At 36.2% G+C, this 26,144-nt stretch overlaps 1 protein-coding gene across 2 annotated transcripts in view; it reads right to left on the bottom strand.

Annotated features, from left to right (window-relative positions):
* Nucleotides 1–26,144, bottom strand: part of Triqk (triple QxxK/R motif containing) — a 54,796-nt gene that overhangs the window by 9,651 nt on the left and 19,001 nt on the right. For both annotated transcript variants that reach the window (XM_041656738.1, XM_041656739.1), the window contains one exon: nucleotides 10,991–11,069. In XM_041656738.1, coding sequence (XP_041512672.1) covers nucleotides 10,991–11,051 — 61 coding nt within the window. In that variant the 5' untranslated portion in view covers nucleotides 11,052–11,069. The remainder of the gene's footprint in view (nucleotides 1–10,990; nucleotides 11,070–26,144) is intronic.

Here is a 26,144-nt window from a genome sequence, read left to right as displayed (position 1 = left end):
TGCTAATGATTCAAAAGTGCCTTTATCTTCCACATAGAGTTTTAGAAACGCGAACGGCAGAGAAGGGAGGTAAGTGGACAGTGATGACGGAGAACGGCAACAGCTGGCTCATTAGACACAGACCAGCGTTTCTCCGGTTGAAGGGCCATGTGCGAGTTCTCGAGGCCAGAGAGTGAGCTGCACTGCTGCACAGCAGCCACGCTGCTTCTACCGGCTGAAGCTTAATAAGTATTATTTGTTGATAGGGTTTAATGATGCAGAAAAGAGTCAATTGTAAAAGATGAATATCAAATGTTCTAAATTTAAATAAATAATTAGCAGAAAAACATGACTGTGACTCACTTTAAATTAGTAACATTTAATTTTGCTGGAAAAAGAGATAAAAAAAACCCTTGACAAGTGTTCATTCTGATTTCACATCTCAATAGTCCAGCTATTCCTGTGTCCGTCCTGCTGAGATATAAACAGTTAGGAGCAATGAAAGTCGCGACACTGTTCCTCCACTCCGTTCCACCAAGCACATTTCCAATGCAAATCTTAGAAGAAATGTGGAGATCACAGATACCAGCAGAAAGAAACCCCTCGATTCATCTAGTATATGTCTAATAAGAATTTTAAGGTAAAGTGGAGAAAAAAGTGTGAATGATGATTTTAAACATGATTAATGAGTGATATTCATGGTTTCTGTCATGGTCCATCATAACATCACCAGATAGATATCAGAGTCAACTTAACAGTAAGAATTTACCAGTCAACCGGTGGCACCATAATACCATTGCTTAAGTTACTCTGTTCCACCTATGGTCTTGTTTTTAAATTTTTATTTGATTTTTATTAAGGTACACATTTTTCTATGCTCTCCTCCCTGCCTCTCCCCGCTTCTACCCCCTTCCAAGGTCCCATGCTCCCAATTTACTCAGATCTTGTCTTTCTCTACTTCCCATGTAGGTTAGATCCATGGATGTCTCTCTTAGGGTCCTCATTGTTGTCTAGGTTCTCTGGGGTTGTGAATTGTAGGCTGTATTTCTTTGCTTTGTGTCTAAAAGCCACTTATGAGTGAGAACATATGATATTTGTCTTTCTGGGTCTGGGTTACCTCACATTAATATGATGTTTTATAGATACATCCATTTGCCTGCAAATTTCCAGACATCGTTACTTTTTTCTGCTGTGTAGTACTCCATTGCCTACTGAGGTTTCTGTCCCACCCTGTTCTGTACCCATTCAGTCCCCCAAAAAACATACAGCAGTCTACATTAATTATAAATTGATTGGCCTATTAACTCAGGCTTCTTATTAACTCATAACTTACATTAGCCCATAATACTTTTCTGTGTTAGCCACATGGCTTGGTACATTTTTCAGCGAGGCAGTCACATTTTGTGTCCTCTGTGTCTGGGTGACCACCGCAGACTGACTCTTTCCTCTTCCCAGAATTCTCCTGTTCTGGTTGCCCTGCCTCTACTTCCTGCCTGGCTACTGGTCAATCAGCATTTTATCAAACTACAAATGACAGGGTATAGACCATTGTCCCACAGCACTCCATTGTGTAAATGTAGCACATTTCCTTATCCGTTCTTCATCCACCAATAGTCTTTACGAAAGAAAACTTCTCAATTATTATACAAAAATCTAAAGGTGCACTTAAAATGTATGTTATTAAAATGAGCACGGGACTGGCCCATTTCCAAACAACACATCTGGCATTAGCTTCCCATTAACTTACATGGCTTCACATCACAATCTTCAGCTCCATCCTTTTTCTACAGAGGACATAATTTCATTATTTATGTTTAAAGTTACACCCAGTGGTACAATGGTGTCATAAATGTTATGGGAGTCACCAATAATTTGGAATGATCTCAGGCCAGCTTTTTAAGATAGAAACCATATCTTGCACTATTAATGGAACCAAGAACCTGTGGTAAAACAGGTTATAGACCCATGGGGAGAAGCCAATACTATTATTCTGCTAAATGGATAAAGTATTTATACAATCTTCATGGCTTACTGATATACTCCTGGATCAGTGTATCTATCAACCTTCATCAGAGAAGCTTCTTCTTGCAGTAGATGACAATTAACATAAAGAATGTGCCTCAATTGGTCAATGTACAGAGAATAAGAAATGGATACAGATGAGAAATGGAAATAGGGTAGGAAGTGAGAAGAAGACAGATCCATGTAGGCAGAGGCTGCTTGTTCATTTCCCGGCCCTCCAGACCTGAAATAACCGTACAGAAACTATATTAATTGCAAGAGTGCTTGGCCAATGACTCTAGCATATTCCTAATTAGCTCTTAGATCTTAAATTAACCCATTTCGGTTCATTCATGTGTTGTCACGTGGCTGTAGCCTGCTGGTAAGGTTCCATCTGGCATCTGTCTCCTTTTGAAGCTACATGGAGTTTCTCTGACTCCACCTACTCTTTCTCTTTATCTCATCTAGCCTGGCTATATTCTGACCTATATAGGCCAAAGCAGCTTTATTCATTAACCAATAAAAAAAACACATATACAGAAGGATATTCCCACATCAGATCTAAGAAAAGTTAATGGGTAAGTATGATAAAAACATATTGTATGAAATTATCAAAGAATTAATAAAGTATTATTGAAAATTACATTTATATATCCAATAACATTGAAATATATTTAAGAACAAGCACTTTCCTTTAAAAGAAATAAATAAAAATATATACTCAAACAAATATTTTTAATAAAAATCATAAATTTTCATACTATATAGTTACTATCAATAATCACTCCTCATATCACATTGTTTTAGGAAAGGATACAGTAATTTATATGATACTCTAAATCAATATAAACTCTATGTGCTTTATTTCATATTAAAGTTGCATTTTCTTTTAATATTACATAGTTTTAAGTAGGTATTGTCTTAGTTCAGTCAAAACAAACAAAAAGAGACACCTGTCTTTGGCTCTATCCTATTCAGTTATTTACCCTGGGCCAGAAGAAGACTGCGCCTGTGCCCTCTGTCGAGGTGCTTGCTCGGTCATTACCATGATAACATCTGGTGACCACTGTTTTAGAAGCAAACTGTTTTTCTTTCCCCCTCACACTGGCCGTGCTCATTATAGTCCCGAGGCAGCCTGCTCTTCCTCTGCCTTGCTGCTTTAAACATTAATGCTCTGTTTTCTGAATACGGCCTAAGCTGCTTATGACTACATTATGCTATCAAACAAGCACACGCAGAAAAGCCTCCTAAATGTTATTCTTGTGATGAAAATGCAGCTGGTTCTGCTCAAAGGCGCATCCATTTCACCTGCAGATGGACTTGCTCCTGCACTTCCTCCTCAGTTCATTGTCTTTTATTTGTGCCTGCAAATCTTTAATTGCCTTTAATTAGAAATAAGGAATATCAGTGCTTTAATCTTTCAAATACATTCAATCATAATTCTGTCTGGGACGAATACCAAGTTCTATTCACTGTCTGATCTCTATTACAAAGATATATAATTTATTGTCCATTTATATAGATCACACCAATTAAGATACAAAATAAAAGAAGAGAGATAACAGTCAAAATATTTGAAAAGAAAAATTTGCAATCTAAATTTAATTATTCAAATGAATTATTGGAAGATGAGTTATTTGCAGCATGCCAAAAGTACTGACAAATAATATTTGCTAATCAACAGTAAAGACATTTATCTTGACTTCAACATTTTTAGAATAATTTCAACTGCTTCAAATCCCTCCTCCTTTATTCAAAAGTCAAAAATATTTTAAAATCTCTTCTAGTACTACAGAATTAAATACAAGAGCAAGATAATTTATTACTAAAAAATGAATTTTTACTGTATACACAGTAGAATTTTACATATACATATTATGTGCATATGCAGAAGTTTCACTATGAAACCAAAACTCAACAGTCTTTCTTAGGGTATTTATATAACACCCCCCCCCCCCCCGTGGATACATCAACAAACAATTTGCACTTTTTGACATCTTAAAAATAAACAAAATTACAAATAATCATAAGAAAATATCCACTTAAAATAATAAACATGCTGGTGATATTATTACATAACAAGAAAAAATTAGAAACATTGACCCATGATCATATATCACTTTTGTTAATGAACGTCACATAAAATACCACATGTTTCCTAGAAGATAAAGGTAATATAATAGTAAAATTTAAAAAAAAAATTCAAAATTTTACAGACATCTGGATTATAATAAATAATCTGGTAAATTAATTTAGAGAAACATGTAAATATCAGGTCAAACTTTTAGTTTAATGATGTTTATAGGTTATTCAAATAATTTTCCATGATGGACAGAACCTTTTGACACTAACCATACACTGCAAAGGCCACAACATGACTTAAAAGCATATAAACAATCACTAAGATTTATGATAAAAAATGCATAAGCATGGGAAAAGACAAAAATGTCTCAAAAGTTACATAACTATAACTTTTAGCAAGTTTCTAAGTTAAAAATATTTAAACAGACAAGGACAACAACAACAACATTCCAAAGAGAAAAAGGATACAGCGAGGCCTCCATCCCTCACAAAGAGCTACAGACAGGCTCCCAAGCCGCCCTCTCCAGGAAAGGGAGCACCAGGGGTCACCCAGCACCAAGGCTGAGCCATGAATACCTGCATATGACAAACACTCTACAGACTCAGCAGGTCACGTTTAGAAATATGTATGTGCATACACACATATGTGCATGCAATGACAATGAAAAAAGATATCATGAACTGGAAAGACAGGGAGGAGGGGATAACAGGAGGGCTCGTAGGGAGGAAAAGAAAGGGAGAAATATTCTAATTATATTATAATCTCAAAGATAAAATATTTAAAGATATATAAGCAAATCTTTATTAAGGACCTCCCTTAAACATCATTATACATACAAATAAAAAATAAGAGCATCTGCCTTCAAGAATACTAGAATGCAATATATACAAATAATTATATATGAGAAATAAGAACAATACTCAATGTGGTCAAAACTCGATGAATACTAAAAAACAGGAAATAAAGAAAAAATCCCAAGAACAAAGAGAGAAATTCAAGTTTTTAAATACTTAAGAATGAACAAATATAATCCAAATATTTCAGAGATTTAGAATAGGGAGCAAACTAGTGAAAAATTTAACTTTAAATAAATATAAGAGGAAACTGGAGGAATAAAGAACTTTTGGTGACCATAAATGTTGTAAAATAAGTTTGTTTCTCCAAAATAAATATATATATATATATAGATATAGATATATAGATATATAGATACACACACACACACACACACGAGAAAAACAAATATTACAGTCCAGGTAAAAAGGAAGAATAAAAAAAATACATGAGAATTAAAAAAGCTTCAAAGGGAATTACCAATACTACTTAAAAGCAAAACAGCTCAGAAGAAAAACTTTTCAAATATTTTTTCTAAGTCATAAGAAAAATGAAACAATAAAATAAGAATAAACATTAATTTTTAAATGTTAAGTGACAAAAAGAAATTAAATAAAAATAGAAAATGCCATAATTTTAGAACATTTTAATTCTTTCTTAAACAGTCACATTTAAATATGTATATATAACATATAAAATATATCTGAAAACCATAATTAGCATAAGTAGTGTTGTAACTAAATATAAGCTCCCAAACTTGACAACATAGAAGAAGGTGTCTATCAAAACCTGAGAACACAGGAAACACTCTTCACAGTTTCTGTAGTAATTTAAGTCGTTACCAGTTTTAGCTAGACTTTTATGTTTCATGCAATCTCTGGGAAACCAGAGACAAATATAAATAGTAGATACAAAAATAAGATAAAGACTTTATAGCATTAAAAAAAACTATCAAATTGCAAAGAAACAGCAAGGGAGGAAAAATGAAAAAAATAAAAACACCAAAATGGCTAAAATAATTTCTGTTCTATTGACAATTATTTTACATGTAAATGGATTAAGTGTACCAATAAAGAAACCAATAGCTGAGTGGACTTCTAAGAGACACATTACATTCCTTCAAGATGAGACTCCTTTAGATTTAATGATGCATAAGCGGTGTCATCACAGAACAGAGGCTACTGGAGCAGGGGCAGTTGAGAGCTAGGGAGAGAGCACCTGAGCCACGAAGGGCAAGCAGAGGGACTCGGCTGTCAGCTGACAAAAATAAACTTTAAGAAAACTGTGACAATGAAAAAGTCACAATGTAATTATGAATGAGCCAATTAAAGAGAATGATGTCTTTATTATAAAAGTGTGTAGCTGTTCCTTAGTCTTTAGAAGGTGGTTCCAGGACCTTCAGGAGATGCGCACTTCCTGGAGCTCACATGGTGCCTACGCATTCTGTAACACAGAGCTAATATGTAGACCTCAAAACATCTCTAGTCTTGTGCATTTCCTAATGCAATTCAAAGCCTATATAATGCTGCACTGGTTAGAAAATGATGATGATAAACAAACCCTGGTATTGTTAAGGCCAGATACAATTTTACTGTATCTTCATTCTGAGATTAATTGAATCCATGCACTTTGAAACCCATGAAAGGCAAACTGTTTATATGAACTAAACTTTGAAGTACATACATACATATGCATCTATACCTACACGTGCATATATGTGTTTGGAGGTAGGTAGATAGTTGGAAGGATATATGGAGAGATGATAGATAGAAAGATGGACAAATAGACAGATGGTAGATGATACACAAACAGATCATGAACCGAAAGATGGCTATGAAGAGGAGACAATGTACTGACAGTGTGCAGCTTTATTTATGGATAGATCTACAAGATGTAAATAGTGGACTTAGATAAGGCAGGGTGTCCAGTCTAGCTGTAAGAGATTACACATTTTTTGAGGGCATGCTAGCATTCTCCAGGATGTGCTACGGCACAAAACAATTCTTCAGGAACATAAAAAAATTAAGCTCCTCAAAATATCTTTTCTGAATACAATGAGATTAGACATCAGTTCCACAAGCCAAATGGGAGAATCCACAGATGTGATGTGAAAGCAAATGACTCTTAAATAATCACTGAGTGAAAGAAACATTTTGTGACACGTGAAAATGAACAAATTACCCACACGCAGCAAAAGTAGGTGCCACAGTTTGGAATTCACACTGAGATGTAATTCGCAATCCAAATGTTGCTAACATTTGGAGGTAGGAGAGAGTCGGGGTTATGCAGGGCCAAGAGAGACTGGTGGCTGTAATAACAGCAACACAGGCTGAGCTGACACAGGATTTCTCTCAGTTTCCACGCAATATCTGATGGTGTGTTAAGAAACATCAGGGAGGCACACACAGCTGCCAGCAGCGCACTGCTTCCCAAACCTTTCTGCTTTACGTACTACTGGGTTTAGTCTAGTTTGTTAAAGCAGCAAAACTGGACTGACATAGCAAAGAGTAGTGTTTATGATAATAACTACTTGCACTAAAGAGAATCTTTCTAACCAAACAACTTGAAATAGCTCAAAACTTATAAAACAGTAAACTAAGTGCTAAGTAAGCATAGGAAAAAATAATAAATACTATATAAGAAACACATAAAATTCAGACTAAGATGCAGTAGGAAAAACATTAATATAAGAGAGTAGGGGTTTTCTAAACCAAGGAAAGTGAACAAATATTAAAATGAAGATGGGGGAGAAATTCCAGAAAATAAACTCAGATATAAAACTTCATAGCATAGCTGTGGTTAATTATAAGCCAACAAACGAAATAACTAGAAGAAGTGGGGATATTTATGTAAACACGGATATATTCCTAGAAATGGCTGGTAGCTTGTGGTACAGAGAAGGAATCAGATATAAACAGAAAACCTAAAGAGACAGATAAGAAATAAAGATACTGAATCAGGAATCAGAAGTCCCTGACTAAAAGCACCCAATGCTGGATCCCTTTCCTGATGAATTCTACCAGACATTCAGCAAACAGCTTCCTTCTCAAACTCTCCCACAAAAGAGAAGAGGACATTTTATTTTTAAGCCACTTTAATTTATATTCAAAATCTAAACAAAGACATCACAAAACAAAAATTACTGTCAAATTTAGAAAAAAAATGGTGGCTAAAATCATTTACAAATTAGTAGAAGGCTGAATTTGATACTAATTCCATGGATACAGACGAAACTGTATTCATCCCACTGTTAATTTTAATTGTCAACCTTTCTAGCTTGGAATCACTATGAACACAGACCTCTCGAGGTGTCTGTGAAGACGTTTCTGGAAAGGTTTAACTGAAGAGGGGATATCCAAAGTGAACTGTGCAGTCCTCCACCATTGGCTGAGCTTTCTGAGTGAATAAAAGAACGAGACTTGAGAAGCATTCATTCGATTTTGCTTCCTGACTGTGCACGCAATGAGCCCAGCTACTACTACATGTCCCTATCAATATGCCCTCTCCCACATGATAGAATGTATCCTTTGAATGGTGACTTGAAATAAACCCTTCCTTAAGTTGCTTCTGCCAGGTATTTTGTCGTAGCAATGATGAAAGGAAGTACCAGAAAACTAGTACCAGGAGAGGGGGGTTCACTTGTTTGGGGGCCTTTGGAGCTAATCTATAGGAGGAATGGGAAAGAGTTTGGATCTGCAGGCAAGGAGAGCCGTCCATGTTGGAGTAGAGCTTAACTGATAATCTCGGGGAGAGCTCAGAAGCCCAGAATGCTGAGAGAAGTGTGGATAGAGGAAGCCCAGCTCACGAAGTTCAAACAACACATCATCTGTCTGATGGCTTGAGGCCATTTAAGATGCATTCTGGCAAGGAATCTTACTGCATTCTCCCCACAATCTGATACTTGAGTCAACCGAATTAAGAAGTAATATGTAGATCACAAAAATAAATGAAAAAAAAGAGAGCATGGCCTTGAAATACAGCAAGTGAGGGGGCAAAGGAAGGGAGACATGATGTGCGTAGTTGTTTGCTATTTTTACTCTTAGGTTCTTTTGGCTCTTTGCTCTTTGGGGACCCGCCACCCAACTCCCAAATAAGTGTACAGAAGGTTATTCTTTCTTATCAATACCCGGCCTTAATTTGGCTTATTTCTAGCCATCTTTTCTTAATTTAAATTATCCATATACCTTTGGCCGCTAGGCTTTTATATTTCTCTGCTAAATATACTTTTTTTTTTTTTTTTTTTTTTACTTCTTACTCCATGGCTTGTTGGGTAGCTGAGTGCCTGGCCCCTGATGTCCTCCTCTCTTCCTCATCTTCTCATTCCTCCATCTCTCATCCCAGATTTCTCCTTCCACTTATTCTCTCTGCCTGCCAGCCCCACCTACCTTTCTCCTGTCTTGTTATTGCTAATGGCCGTTCAGTTCATTAGACCAATCAGGTGTTTTAGACTGGCAAACTAACACAGCTTCACAGAGTTAAACAAATACAACATTAAAGAATGCAAGCCGGGCAGTGGTGGCTCATGCCTTTAATCCCAGCACTCAGGAGGCAAAGGAAGGCGGAACTCTGTGAGTTTGAGGCCAGCTTGGACTACAAGAGCTAGTTCCAGGACAGGCTCCAAAGCTACCGAGAAAGCCTGTCTTGAAAAACCAAAGAAAAAAAAAAGTTTGCATCATTAAACAAACGTTCCACAGCATAAACAAATTTAACACACCTTCATCTCATATTCCACAATAGATGTAATTACAGTATAATCTCAAAAGGAAAGAATAAAAAAAGAAGTAATAGATATCTTTGGTTGTTATCCAAGATGAAGGACAGAGATGTAAAGTCAAAGAGAACCAAGTCCTAACATCTAAAGGTCTAACATAGGCTACATTTAGTGATACTGAACACAACAGAAAATTGATAGGTACACTTTGGGTGGGCTTAGCTTATGCAAAATTTATCTATTATGTGGAATAATGGATATTCTAATTGACTTTTATAGAGTCAAATGTACTTATATGTGCATGTATGCATGTATATATATGCAGATCTTATGTAGCTCTACATAATACAAAATATAAAAATTTATTCATTGACCTATGAATTATTGTTGTTGTTGTTTTACTTTATATGTCTTTTTCACAATATTTTTAATTTATGGAGTGCATGCTTTAGAGATATTATAAAATAGATGTATATATTTTTGTTTCAGTTATTTTTAATTATTTATCTGAATTCAATTGAAATTTATTTTTTATTCTTCAATAACTTGAAGAGGTTTCATTAATCAATCACTTTTTGTTTAATTGGGTAAAGGTAGAGAGAAGAGAAGAGAGTGTCATGTTGAGAAGAAGACAATTTTGTTTAATGTCTGATTCCTACTTTATTGCATTTCTTTAAAAAACATGTCTCTAGTCTACGAATTCTCTAAACTCTTGGGATTTTCCCTGTGCATGAGTATTCTGTACACAAACACTCACGAGCACTTAGAGAGAAAGTGTGCATTTAGAGCGGTTGCTTCTTGCCCTTTCTCTGTGCCGTCTTCTCTCTAGAGAAAGATGGTGATGAATATCCCAAGCATATCCTTAGATACTAGGACAGCACCCCTTGGGATATTCATCACCATCTTTCTCTCTCCCTAAGTCTTCACTTAGGACTCCTGAAAAGTTCTTCTCGTTTCTCAGCTGAGTTCTACATATGGCACTTATATTTTATTCAGAATATTTTAATGTATTATTCTGAAATAATTACATCACTGCCATTGTGAAGCAACAGAATTATCTTTTTGAATGTGTATAAAGGAATACCTTATCAAATAATGATATGTAAAATACTGTAAAACAGCATCTATTCCTAAAAACAATAATAATTAGTTCTATTCCACTGATAAACTCACAATTACACTAGAGAAAACAGATACCATGCAGTGTATTCTTCACTAGGAGCCAGGGTTAGATTTGTTTTTCCTCCTAAGACCTAAAAACCTACAAGGTGGTTCTTTATTCTTATATTTTTGTGAGCTGTATATATTACAGAAAATGCATTCCTTAATTGATATACATAATTGTTTTTTTGTATTTATATTCACAGAAGCTCATTGCTTACCAATTTGCTTTCTGTACTGATCAACAGGAAGTTTCGTAGTGGAAGAGTCTTTTCTACCCATCTTTGATCTCCAAAATACCTGTTAAACAGAAAGAAAATAATTATAATGAAACATTTTTTATAAAAATTATCTGAAAACTCCCCCAAAAGTTCATTAAGATCATTTAAAAAAAAAAAACAATAAGCAAAATGCTGCTGACCTAACTTAATAGATATCTGCAAAGACAAGAAAACTTTCAAATAAATCATCAGATATACAATTACTGGTGATAAAATCTTCACACATTTATTCTAGGCTACATTAATTTTATCAAGAACCCAGCTCGATCAATCCAGAATATGAGGGAATAGTATCTGTAAATGGAATTTCTCTTTGCACCTATCCGCTGTGTTACATTAAAATAGAAAGGCCACAGTAGGTGAGCTGGATGGTTTGAACTTTGCATCCAAAGCCTCCCAAATGTGGCCGAGATGGGCAGGTTTAGGGTGCTCTGCTCTGCGCCCTATCACATAACATCAGACAGCACCACCAGGTACGACCATTCCCACTTTCCCAGTGCGCAGCCTCACAAGCATGTCCATGCATTCTCTTTCTTTTCCCCTAATGCACTGGGGGATAAATGAGCCCTCATACAAATCTGGAAGGCCCCATTTGTAGAAACCTGATTATCCATGGTGTGGAGGAAATATTTTTAATAATTTTTCATCCTTGAGAAAGGAATTAAATTCTCCTGTGAATTACTAGATATTTGTAGGCATATCTCCTGAAGTCTCAAATGTTTACTAAGGCAAACATCGGTTACTAGAAGTTGTTCCTTACTCCTTGTAGTGTGGTTCTATGTGAAAAATATATGGTCAAGCAAGAAGTCTGCATTGGATTAAAATCACAAAGGCCTCCTACTATTATTGCTACATATATATGCACAAATATGTAAATACAATCCGTCTTTTCTGGTTAGTGTGCCTTGAGTATATATAGTTTCAGGCCTGACTACTTTGCACTAGATACCAATTAGGAGAGCATCCCTGAAAGAAGCTGACTCTCCTGCCCTAAGCATTCATTGTGGTTTGGATATTTAAGGTAGAGGGGAAAAGAAAGCAGGGGGGGTTAAATAATTATATCTCAAATAAAAATAATAAATAGAAAACATATGAAGACACGGGAATTCTAAGAACTTGGAGTTTCAGAAGCTGGAAAAGCTAACTTCTAAAATTCAGATAGGAAGAAAAAATAGAAAAATATTTGGAGAACAAAGTTCAGCTAATATTTCTCATCTGAGAGATGGCAGGGAGAGAGAAGGGGAAGAGAAAAGAGAAGGATAGAGAGATGGTGAAGAGAACAGGAGAGCAGAGGATGAGCAATACTCTCGTGCCGAATCTCCTACTTCAGGTCCCCTCAGAACAGACACTTGGATGAGACACAGAAGCCCAGACTTCCAAAGAATAGACTAAAAGCATATGGAATTATACAGAAGAAAGAAACTGTGCTAAAATGATAGGCATGTGGAACTCAATGTCAGTGGTAAGAAGCTTAGCAAAAGATGAGGAAACTATTTAAGTAAAGGGGTGGGGGGATGAAAACAACGCCTGGTCCTCATCCCCTGAGTAAACTGAGGCTGTGCCATGGAGAGCAATTGGACAGTATGATGCCTGCTGTACACTGAAGGAGGAGATATCCCAGGGTGCTCGGGAAGTTCCTCTAAAGTGGTCATGGTGTGGCTCAAACAAGGCTGTCTATAGTAGAAAAGGCAGGGGTAACAAAAAACTCTCCTAGCCTAGACAGAATTTGAGACAGAGAAATCTGTTCTAGTTTCTCAGGTTTGAACTAGATTACTAGAAGGAGAGCTCTTTCAGGCTCTAAGTAAACTGGTGGGGTTTTTCCTAAAGAACTTTACTAAGGGATCTCAAAGACCAAGGACACCTGCAGTCTGCTCAAGCCCAACACATTCTTTACACATCTTGATGGAGACAGCTAACAATGACCTCCCAAAGAGGCAACTTCTACCCACATGTGAGAAAAGCATGAGCTCATCTCAAAGCTTAGTTTTATAATAACAATCTTCAGATTGATGGTATAACAAAATTTAGCAATGTAAAATACCCACTAACAACAGAAAGTCAAAGTAAGTCCGTCTCCAATAAACCATGGGGCTATTGCATCTAAGATGACACATACTTAAAGTTTTCTAAATGAAACTAAAGAGCACCTAATCCTATCCAGTCTTACTTGTTATTAATCAAAACATTAAAAATAGTTCTGTCAAGACAAGTCATAAATAATGTCAATAGATATAATGTATTCATATAGCAGTTTTATTCTGCATAGTGTTTGCATTTATTAATAGTAAGTGGAGTCATTATTTTAATATTAATTGTGTAGAGCTTGAAGATGTATCCATATCAAGAGAGAAGTTAGTTTACGTGCATAAAACACATATTCTTTCTTTAATATAACTTTTTTTTCTTTATGGAATATGCTTATGTTAAATGCACAAACCCCAGAAAACTGCTAAGTCTGTGTGCCCAATGGCTATTCATCACACTACCCTTCCCTTCCTGGTCATTTGACAATGGTAACACTTACAAGACAAGTACTGTATTGATCCATTACTTGTAGAAAAAAAAAAAAAACCTATCTTTTGACTGAAGGTGACCGAAGGAAATTGAACTTTATTCATTTCCAAATGTTCTTTACATAACATCATACCAAAAATTAGCAAACCTAAAGTCATAAATGTCTATAGGCTGTAAACAGACATATATATATATGTATATATATATACATATATATATATGAACTTATTTTATATAAAGACCAGCAAAATTTCAATTTCAAAGTTCTAGACAAAAGACAAAAAAACTGGCTTTCAATTATGGTTCTAATTATTTCAATAATTTATCATAATACTTGATTAGAATTTCAAAATTTTAACTTTCTTCTTGTGTTTGAAAAATATTCTATTTTTTCAGCAAAAAAAATGACGAGTAAAAATAAAAAGAAAAATCATACAAAACATTTGAATATGACAAAATTTTGTTAGGTGAAACAAGCAGAAAATGGTGAGAAGTATTTTGCTTCATTAATAAATGTACTAATTCTATTTAAAATGATCTAAAAGCATGCCTGTTCATCTGTATGGAGCAAACTGTCAGTGCTTCAGTCATCTAGAAATTCTACAATATTCTGACTTTTCTCCCCTCTTCAAAGCCTTGCAGTAACCATCACCCATTTCTATTGCTTTGATGACATGATAGCAAACTCCTAGAAATCCAGGGAGACATTAGCACACACAGTCACGATTTATAATAAGACAGCTATTTGCATGTGAGATCAGCCACAATTTAAAATGTGTTGTGATAGATGTGGGAAGGGAATAACAGATTTATATTAGCATGTACAAACCAAGATCATATTCACAATTTAATTCCTTAGGGACCATGTCTCATCACCTTCTTTTATGAAGAACACTGCATTCCCTGAGGAGATAACTTGTTCTGAGACCCAGCTCAACTAAAATATGGATTAATAAGCTACTGTTTATTATTTGTGTATTTTGTTGTGTGGGAATTATTTCAGATTAAGTCATCAGAAAACTTTTTAAAATTCTTGAAACTTGATAACATATTTAGGAAAGAAAGAATACTAATGTTATTCAAAACATAGACTATACATTAAAATAATTGAAAATTAAAATTTTAGTTAATTAAAATTTTACACTCTATACTTAAGACTGAAGATGGCATTCCTGTTTACAAATGCTTACTAGGTCTGTATAAACAGCAATTTCTGTAATAGTATGTCTAAATATATGTTGTGTTGTTTAATGGAGGTGGAGATAAGGCTCAGTAGTTAAGGGAAATGCTCTCTTGCAGAGGACCCCAGCTTGGCTTCTAGTATCCACGTTGTATAGATCACAGCTGTCTGTAACTCCAGCTACAGGGCAGCCTGACTCTTCCTACCTTCATGGGGACCAGCATTCACATGTACACATCTACCTTCACTATCATCCACACAAAATGAACTATGAAGAGCAGCCAAGGGACACACTCTGGGGTCTAAAGCTATAGAAGGAGGCAGAGCTGGCAGAATGCAGAGGTAATCAGAATGTATTGCTATACATGTCGGTAGACACTAAAGCTCTGGTGAGATAAAGGAGCCAACTTTGGCATTAAAATTAATCAAAGGCTTAAACTGAATGTCCATCTTATTGCAGAAGAGTGGAGAATCTTTAAAGGTGAATGTGGAAATGGTCGTGACTGATTATTGAGATGGAGCCAAATTTGGTACAAAACTGCCAACGTGGCTGATAACATAATGGTAAGTAACTAAAGGAAGAGAGGGACAGGATAAAGCTTTCCTTATGAAAGTAGAAAGTGAAGGGACATGAAGATACATGTAAGCTTGGACAGACTCTGAACTGAGAAGAGTATGGGAAGAGGGAGATATCCACAGATAATAAAAGGAAGGCTGAAGGAATTAGAATCAAGTGTTGTAAACAAATGAGCTGGAGTTTTGTTTGACTACCCTTGCTTTTTTTAATCTATATCAAAAAGAAAATTATATAGGAGTATAAATATGGAATTAATATGATTATCCACATATTAATTACAGATGAGCTTAGTGGTGCAATGGCCTTTAATTCCTGAACTTTAGAAGTAGAAGCAAAAGTATCAGTAATTCAAGGTCAGCCTTGAAGTCAGGCTAGGGTACTTGAATAATGTCAAAAACAAAAAACAAACAAAAAGACTTTGTGAAAATGGTGAGAATCTGGTTAAATGAAAACAGGTGAAATGACATGTTTACAGATGGAAGGATTTCGACAATAAAATAATACAGGGGTGTCATGAACTACCAGGAGTGTATATGGGACATGAATGTTCACAGGAGGACATATGACCAAATAGGTCATACTGAAAAGTGAGTAAACAAATGTGTCCGATCCTGATTAGGTTTATCTCAAGATGACACAGAATATTAGGACCTTTCACGAGTTATCTGGGGCTGGGTAAAATGGGGAAATCCATTCCTGGGAAAGGTTGGCTATACAGAAGTCAGTCCCCCAGAAGATAGTCTCAGGTCTCAAGGAGCAGGGGCATTATAAACCACAAGGGACTAAAGGAGGTAGGACAGCAGCTGCCAAGATGTCTGTCCATCCGTCCTTTATTAACCACTAAGAAGGAGGTTCCCAGGTCCTCAGCCAGCCCTGCTGGATCAGAATCTCAGCGACTAAGAGTCACAAGGCTCCAGTGCTAGTTCCCTCATACCTCCAAGTATAGGTATAACCACGAAATCTGATGACCACCGCTTTTTCTAACAAGCTCTGGGTCAGTGCTTCTACACGCTGTCATTTGTAAAACTGTTGGAAGAAAGCATGAGGCCTGACAGGGGACTGTGATGCCCTGCAGCCTCTTTGTTGGATGGAAACCTGCTTGGGCAGCATGACTAGATTGTTGAGGCTTTGAGTTTTGATAGGCTTTCTGATGCAGCATCAAAGGGTTTTGTGTAGTAAGAGAAGCAAATTCGATACTGTTTCCTATCATCACATAGACTGGGAGGTGAGGGATAACTGATAGACCTCAGAGGTAGCGCAGAGCTAAGGAAATCCAAAGGCAATCCACTACAGGAGCAGCCCACGAAACAAAGTGATACCTTAGAGCCGGGAAACACCTCGATGGCTCCATGAGGCAGAACAACTGACAAGAGCAATGAATCTCTGCCTTGAGCATAGTTCATTAAAATACAGAGTCCAAGGCCATACTCACCTTAGAGAATATTCAGTAGGGCTGGGGGGAGGGGCTAAGGATCTTCTACAAACACCTCCTCTTTGCCAGAGATTTCAAATGTAAGTAGTCACGGCCCATGCTTGGCAAAATACTGTGCTACACAGATGGTAATACCACCAACAGAAATTAAGTAATATAGTAGAAGCATACATGGGATCTGTGCTGAGAGGGAGGAGAGTTATAAATCCAGCCGATAAAACATGTATAACTACAAGAAAACAATGCACTTGTTTTTTCTCAAACCTAACAGAACTGGCTATTTCAAAGTAATTGTATCAGAAATCTTTCAGTACCCATCAAAAAATTCCACAAATATTTTTGCTTTCTTTTCTTTTGATGCCTTTTAATGCACAGATTGTTGTAGCATCTGGACACATGACAAACTTGAAAACAACACATTAAATTTATACTGCCCAGAATAGATAGAAAGCTGCCTGTGTGTGTCATTAATAACATTCTTTATGAGGGAAGTTGATGCTACATTACCTGGGACCAATGGAGTAAATTTTATAATTCTAAACTTTGCAACAATATAATAGGAGTAGGCCATATAAGGGAGACAATCTTTAAAAAGTGACCCTTTTCCCAAACATGAAAGTAACCATTATAACTGAATAAAGCTTTCCTAGAGAAAGCAAAGAATGAACTTCTAATTTCTTGTTCTACATTTCCAAAGGAGATAGGTTATTAACTACATATTGGCTGGGTTACTCATATGAACTTGTGGTTATCAAATGAAAGTCATTAACCGTGCTGGGGCGATTGCTCAGTGACTAGCAGTGCTTGTGAAAGCATGAAGTTCTGAGTTCTAATCTCCAACATTAACAACAATAACAAAAAAAAAAAAGGCATGGCCACTCATGCCTGTAAACCAAAGAATGGGAGGCAGAAACCGACAGATCCCAGGAGATGGCTAGTCAGTCATCCTCGTCAAAACTGCAAGTGACAGACTCAGAAAGAGACCCCACCTCAAAAACCAGGTGAAGAAACTGAGAGAGAAATTCCCTTTACAGTGGCCTCTACTCATCCACTGCACATGCTAGAAGACAACATGTGTGAGGACGCCTGTGTCCATACATGCCTCCTCAAACACATGCACAGTATGTATCTAACGGTGTAACTATGCTTCCAAAGGTGTGGAATAAAGATAATTCAAGCATTTACAAGAGAGAAAAGAAAATCTTTAATCTTTAATCAAACAAATTATACTAGCCTTTAAATAAAGGTTACTTTTCATGTAAATTGTTCCTTTAAAGAAGTTTCTAAAGGGGACTAGGAAACGGCTCAGAGGCTGAGAGAACTGGCTGCTCTTCCAATTGACTGGGATTCAGTTCCTAGCACAACAAAGTGGCTCATAAGCATCTCTAACTCCAGTTTGAGAGCATCTGACACCCTTCCTAACTTCCCCCACCATCAGAATCAAGATCATCTGCTGCTGAGGACCTGGACCATGTGTGTGGAAGGAGTGAGCAGGTTAAGTCAGCACTGATTCCCATTTCCTGATGGTGGGTGTGACGCAGCCAGCTGTTTGAGGCACCAATCCTTCATTTCCTCCACTGTGATGAATCGTGATCTACGACAGTGGGCCAGAGTGGATCCTGTCTCACTTGAGTTGCTAGTCTTGGGGCACTTCATTGCTACAGAAAAAGAGCGACAACCCAAGACAGCAGACATATCCACTTATAATCTTACATGAACTCTACATTTTAGGCTCTAACATAATATTCGAGAACTGTAATGGACTAGATGTTTAATAGGGGCTGGAAAGATGACTCAGCAGTTTGAAGCACTTTCTGTTCTTGCTGAGGACTAGAGTTCAACTCCCTGGGCTCAAGTCTGGCAGCTCAGCCTGTTACCCTGAAATCTGACGCCCTCTTCTGGTTGGGTACTGCATTTAGTTCACAAAGCTCCTCTCCCACTTCCTTTGATAATTAAAAACATAATAAATCTTTTTAAAAAGATTTTGTTACATTTCTCTAAAACAAAGATTAGGAAAGTACACCTAGCAGGAAATATCTAAGTAGGTTCCAGCAGATGGAATTTTCTGAAAGATTCTAAATCTATCAGAATCACGATTTTCAACCAACTATTCTTAATTAAAACAGCTGGTAGCAGTTGACTTCAGGAGATCAGCCGACCAGAATGCAAAGCACTGATGGGTGAATATTGGCTAGGCAAGGCCCCGAAGGATTCAGCTCCAGAATGTCTCTTGCTTCTGCTGTGCCCTTGCGTGTTTGCCGCTACCATTTTTCTTGGGTGTCTGGCAGGCTGTGAATGGGTGTGGGGGATACCAACTGCCTTGAATGTAGAGTGATTATCTCATAGAAATATCCTGTTCTATTGGGCATTTTTACCTGTGGATTATTTCCTAAGTCTGATTGTTAGTTTAAATAGAATTTTGACAATTTAGGGTTTCAAATAAATAGAGTAAGGGATTGTGACAGAAGTTGGTTTAGTGGGAAAATTAATACAGGTTAATATAGGATATAGTGTTGCTCCTGCCCCTGAAAAAGCACAGGCTGTCAGGATAGAAAATAAGAACAAGGAAATGTCAACTGGTCAGGAATTGAAGAGCATTATAGACTGTAGGTTAGGCTAACGATTCAGGAAAACAACTGAGTCCCAGAAGCTAAGCTAACTCAGATTCTTTTAATCTTAATATTGGGAGATGTGGTTTCAATGTGCATCACAGCTAAAACAAGTCTTTAAATGACTTGAGGCTAGATTAAGATGTTTCTGTTAATAGCTTTGAGGTAGAAAATCTTGAGGAACAATTTTAAGTTTAGAAAAACTTTTGGTAGTTGAACAAGGGACTCATTGAGGTCAGGGAACACAGACAACGGCAGCCTGGCTGTGGCTGGCTGACGTACTTTCCTTGCTAGGATGGGTTGGTTATCAACGGTTATGATTACTTCCTTGCATCTAGTTTTGCTCTCAGCTTCCTGATATAAAAAAAAAAACTGTTGATGAATGGGTATGCATTCTAAGGATTTAAAGCAGATCTGACTGGTTGTTTTCCATATATAAAAGTTTAGATTTGTGATTCATTAGAGATTTTTATGAGATTATCTTTTGAGATAAATATTAAAATAATTTATCTTTCCTTTGTAACCACAATATGCAGCTTAACAGAGAAAGAACTGGCTGAGAAAAACACCTTGCTTGCTTATACTCTGTTACTCTATAACATGTTGCTTGGACATGAATGCATGTGGGTTCTTGGGGATAATTTGTTTTTCACCTGTGATATGTAAAATGTTTAATCATCTAAGGCAAATGGGAAACATTCTTTTTACCTGTACTCATTGTAATCATTCACTTGAAAGTAGAATGAAGTCACATTGTAATTTTTATACTGCTTGAAAGAGTTTGCTACGGTATATAAGCCGTAAGGGAGAAATCAATGATGCACAGAAGGGAAATACCTGGACAGAGGTAAGGGAAGAAATAGAGAGATGAGAGAGATGATAGGGAGACCTAAAGGTATGTATGTGTGCATTTCCCCTTTATGCCAGTCCCAGAGAGTTAGGTTTTGCCGCATTCACTGGCCCCAGAGAGTTAAGTTTTAGTCCCTCAGATAGAACAGTCAAATTGAGTAATTAGTTCACCAACTCTGTGGCTCCCTCTCAGTTCCTGAGCTGCTGAAGGCTGGTTCTCACAGCAGGATAAAACAATGTTATTTCCTTATTATACATTCAAGCAAACATGAACAAATTCCAGTTTTAGAGAACTTGGCAGACTTTGAAAGTCTCTTGAAGACTTCCTCAGTCTTAACATGTGGTCTGCCAGTCTCTAGAAGGGCTTGGATATACCACAGTCCCTAATTTCTAACTGTCTGATTTTTAAAATTATATATAAACTTATCTTGCAAATTCTGTTCTATGCAAAGTTCAGGAAGTAGCAAGCTTAGTTATTAAGGCTCTAATTTATAAGGATTATTACTAAAAACAATAAGCATTTGGTTACTAAAGAAGATATAAAGACTGTTATGAGATATGTTTATCTATTAGTTCTGTAAAATAATTTTAACAGATACCTATAAAAATGTCAACCACACAATTTTTCATCTAAACAATCCTGAATCCATCCTGAAAGGGAATGCCATTACACTGTGTCATGTGGAAGCCAGGGCCATCCCAAGAAGGACACAGATTCTTCCCTCATCACTGTGAGTCTAGAATTTTCACTATTGTCTTTTATAATAATTCACAATAAGTCCTGAAACGTCATTGTCTTTCATATTGCTTCTCATCAAATTGAAGCTATTGTTAGATATCTATTGGTGCTGAATCAATTAAAATCTGACAGTTGACAAACAGTGTCATTCTAATTTCATCCTACTACATTTACTAGTTGGCAATCAACACAAAACATTCTCTTATTCATTTATACATGTTTATCAGTATACATTCACAGAAGACTGTTTTATTTAATTTTAAGAATTCATTTCATCATTTTGACGCTCCCATTGTCCAGTGTCAGATCCTTCCTTCAAGGTGGTTTATGTTCTACTGAAAAATTATCATCCTTTTACGGCACATCTGTATTTGCTGTCCTGGAAGCTGCCACTTTCCTAAGGACCCAATTCTCTGCTATCTATTTTTTCTCCCCTGTTATATGAGGATGAGTAGCTAAAACTAAGGGTCATTTTAAGGGCCTATACAAAAACTTAATGCAGTAGAATAACAAATTAGAAGCTTCAGAACACACAAATACACATATATGATAGTGATCTAAATGGAACTGACCAATAACAGGGGAGACGGGCCTCAACTTGACATCTCTTGTAACCAAATAAAGCTTCAAGTTCTGGGAATGGGTTACATTTAACTGAGTTGTTGACCAAAGTATCTTCAAGGGAACCCCCAAACAACTTAGGCTATTGCTAATGATACTGGTTGTTCTTCAGAAATTAATGGCCAGTCCTTATTGCTAAAGGAAACACCTGAACTGTGTGCTGAGCATGGAGAAGCTGGCTGGTGCCTACCTAGAGCATTCATCCCTACTGATTGCATTCATGATATGGAAGGTATTCTGTGTGTTACTAAAGGAGAAACATAAACACCAACCTAGCTATAAACCCTTGATCTACAATGACGAATTCTCTACAAGGTGTGCTAGAGCAATAGCAGCACAAAGCATGTGGGACCAAGCAACCAATATCTGAATTAGGACTCCCTCCATGAGATGGAACCAATCCCCAACAGTGTTCTGGTAGCCAAGAGACTGAGACTAGATAGGCAAGAGACTTAGGAGAAAACCAAATGATACTGTTATGCTGAAGGAAAATGGCAACAAATGACTACTAACGACTTTCTGTTATACTTATAGGTTAGTGAACTGTCAGCTACCATCAGAGAAGCTTCCTTTGATGGGAATACATGCAGATATTCACAGCCGGACAATGTACACAGTGAAAGACCTTGGGACACTCAGTCCTAAATGTGATGTCTCCATCAAATCCGCACCCCCACAAGGTTCAGGGAGCCCTGCAGAAGAGGAGGTGGAAAGACTGTAAGACCCAGATGGAATGGAAAAGACCAAGGAAACACGGCCTCTGAAGCACAGAAGGACTTGCCGGTACATACATGAACTCACAGAAACTGGCAGTCCGCACAGGGTCTGCACAGGTCTGGGCCTGATAGAGTACCGGAACTGAGAGTGAACGTGAACACAAACCACCATCCTCAACCCAGAATTAATTCCAGTTGGTTACCACTGGCAAATGAAAAACTCGTTTTCTCTAACAGAGTCTCACTCAAGGCTAGGCCCCATGACCAGAAGTAGGTGATCACCACAAAACAAACTCAATAGTAATTTTGGAAGTTGGTTGGTTTTCTCTCATAATGCTTTGTCTGGGCTCCTTTTTTTTTCTTACACTACAAATCTTTTGCATATCTATTATGGTTTCTAACTTTGTGTTCTTGGGGGATTTCTTTGTGTGAAAAGTGTGTGTCTATACATCTATATGTGTTACTTCTGCTATTTCTTTAGCTCTTTCTTTTTCTGTTTGTTTATTTGTTTTTTACTATTCAGGGTTGTTTTTATTTTAACCTACTTGATTGTTTTAGATGCCTGTTTGATTTGTAATGAAAGAAAGCAAGAAAAAGATGTAGATTTGGGTTGGTGGGGCAGATCTGGGAGGTGTTGGGGAAACTACAGTCAGAATATATTGTATAGAAATCTATTTTAAAAAAGAAGTTATGACTTTAATAATTATCTACTATGTATATATAAGTAAAATTATAAAGTAATTACATATATCAAATTGCTAAAATTCAAAATATTTTTTGCAAAATTATAAATATATATATTCTATCTCAATCTGTGATCTTAAAACATGATTCTCATACTTTTGACTAAAAAAATATAGAGACTATATTACACTGAGCTTCCTAGATTTATTTTTAGTGATGGAATTAATATGTGTTCACTGTTAGTCATTTCAATATGTACCACCTACTTCAAATAACCAGGTGTCCAAATCTCAGAGAACTATACTTGAGGAGTTAGGCAGGTCAACACTGGGGCACAGGAAATGCAGCTGTATCATTTCCTTTCTTATCAATGCTATCGACTACTTAGATAATACCTTCCCCATTTCCTTTTACACCTGACTACTTCAGGGAGAATAAACTGAAACAAATTTAAAGGTATGTTCTTGAATATCTTCCAAGACATACATCATATGTTTCTTAACAAATACGGAATAATGTATAAGCACACAGACTAGAAGGTCGAAGGCCTTAGGTTAGCTATTTCTTTACAATAAAATAATAGATGACCTGACAAATTTTCTTCATAAAATATTCCTTTAAAAATCCTTTTGTACAATTTGTACTACTCTGAGAATAATTATTTTAATGCCTAGAAACATGTTTTGCAAAGTAGGAAAAGTCTAATAAACCAATATATAATGTTTTAAAATACATCTTCTGAAACAAATGAAAGATATGAAGCAAATACAATCTAAGAGTAGAAGGGGAAACAAATAGCTCACGTGAACCATCAGAATGTCATTTGTGGTTACTTAGCATTTAGTAAGTTTGTAATTTTGTGTGACTTATTTAAAAACAGCTTTATTAGTAAGTAGATGTCAAAAGTATAAAAGAACTAGTGTGCACACAATTGGACAGAAGTTACATTAAAGGCATTCATTACATGGAAGTCCCATGTGATATCATCATTACCAATTCACTAATGTAAGAATTTCTCAGAGTGGTAGTTTCCACACATATTGGAATATTAAATTTAATATTTACAAACCATGAGGCAAATTACACATTTAAAAGCTACCAAATTATACTAGAGAAATGAAATAATGAGAACTGAGTTTATAAAACTTGGAAAATAATATGGAAAAAGTTAATAGGGAGAAGTACTATGACATCAATAATATAACTACAGTATTGAATATTGAAAAAACACTAAAAATTATAATTAAAATATTGTTAAAATATATCATAGAAAAAAGGACTGATTGCATACAAAATAATATAAAGAACAAGAACAATGGAAATTGTACCATCATTGGTTCCTAGACGCCAACTATTGTTCCAACCTTTCTATTTCATCAAAGATACAGCACATTTTCATTGAAGGAGAAGCCAAAGAACTCCCTGACAGTGATGCTGGACCTCTTGGAAGCATTTACTTTTAAAAACAGAAACAATACAATTATAGTTAATGAAATATGGTATATATAGACTTGAAATATATTATCCAAAAGCAAAATGACTTCAAATTTCAGCCATGTTGAGAGCAGATGGTAACCTGTAAAATGTCTAAAACTATTGCTAAAATAATCAGGACTTTAGTTATATAAATGCTCATTTTATGAAAATATGCCTTATCTACTATATTTACACTATAATGCTGTAGGCAAGCTAGTCTCTCTCTCATATATACACATATGTATGTGTATATATATTATATATCAGGGAAATGCCTTTTTAAATGAGCATATATAAAATCATAAGAAAAACTCTATTAGAAAAAGTAAAGGATTAAGAAATGATGAGCAAGAAAGAATATGCTACAAGTATAAAGTCTCAAATCACAGGTAATAAAACAATGAGTTAAAAAGCTGTATAAAAAGATAGGAAACACCATTTCACACAGATAATCAACAAAGATTAAAAATATTTAAAAGAGATTGTGTTCATTCTTATAATGTGTTTGTTTTGATTTTATTTAAAAATTGATTCAGCCCCAAGAGGTAAGTTTGGAAGTGCTATTCCTGTCTGTGTGCTTCAAACCACGAGTCAGTTCACATCTACTGGATTTTTATAGGAATTATCGTTACTTAAATGTTTAATAGAACTTAACCAGAAAAAACAGGTACTCTTGCCTATTTATGTTTAAGTATAAAAAGGTATAATTGCCGGCAGTAATGGTGCATGCCTTTAATCCCAGTACTCCGGAGGCAAATGCAGGTGGATCTCTGAGTTTGAGACCCGCCTCCTCTACATAGTGAGTTTTAGGACATCCAGTGATAATCAGAGAAATAGTGTCTCAAAAAAAAAAAAAAACCTGTCTAAGGGCAGGGATACAGCTCATTGGCAGACACTGGCTTCCATTTCTATTATATCCCAAAACAAAGCAAAGAGAGTCTATCAAAGAAATCCACACATTTGGGCACAGTGTACAGAATAACTGGCAATAGGATACCCAACTCAAATTGATGCAACTATAGGACCTCTGCTCTATCCAAAGCTCACAGAATATCATAGACTAGGGGACAGAAAGATTGTACAACCAGAGGACCTTAGTCTGACACAAGACTGTATCATATAGACATGACAAGAGAGCTACATCCATGAAATCTCAGCATTTTGGCTGCTTAAATAAGACCAGCACGACACCAGTTGACATGCCAATATGGATGGGGAAATCTTACAAGGTCCCACTAATAGTTGAAGAGCTATAGGCAATGAACAGCCACTGAGAGAGAATCCAGGGAAGAGCACCGGATAGATTATGCACATGATATATAGAAAGATAGAGATATAAAAAATACTGTCACATATAACATGTAATATACATTATGTATATACAATGTATGTTTGCTATATATTATATATAACTATATCACATATACATACACATATATAAAACATTAATAAGTAAGTCCTGGATTTGAGTGGGCGTTGTGGGACAGGAGAAAAGTGGAGGGAAGGGTGGAAAGAGTGAAAATGATGTAAATACAGGATTCATGTAGGAAATTTTTAAAAATTTAAGTTAGATAATTATTTACTTAAAAACTCGCTTCTATGAGTGAACTGCATCATATGTAGTATCGACAGAGGTTTCTGTCCTGCTCAATCCTGCAGCCCTTCAGTCCCAAAGAAACATACAGTGATGAGGGAGT

Source organism: Microtus oregoni, unplaced genomic scaffold (genome assembly GCF_018167655.1).
Source record: "Microtus oregoni isolate MIOR12 unplaced genomic scaffold, Mior012 000008F_ref0000371, whole genome shotgun sequence".
Taxonomy (NCBI): domain Eukaryota; kingdom Metazoa; phylum Chordata; class Mammalia; order Rodentia; family Cricetidae; genus Microtus; species Microtus oregoni.
Note: the sequence above shows the minus strand (reverse complement) of the source record. Positions and strands in the feature narration are given on the sequence as shown.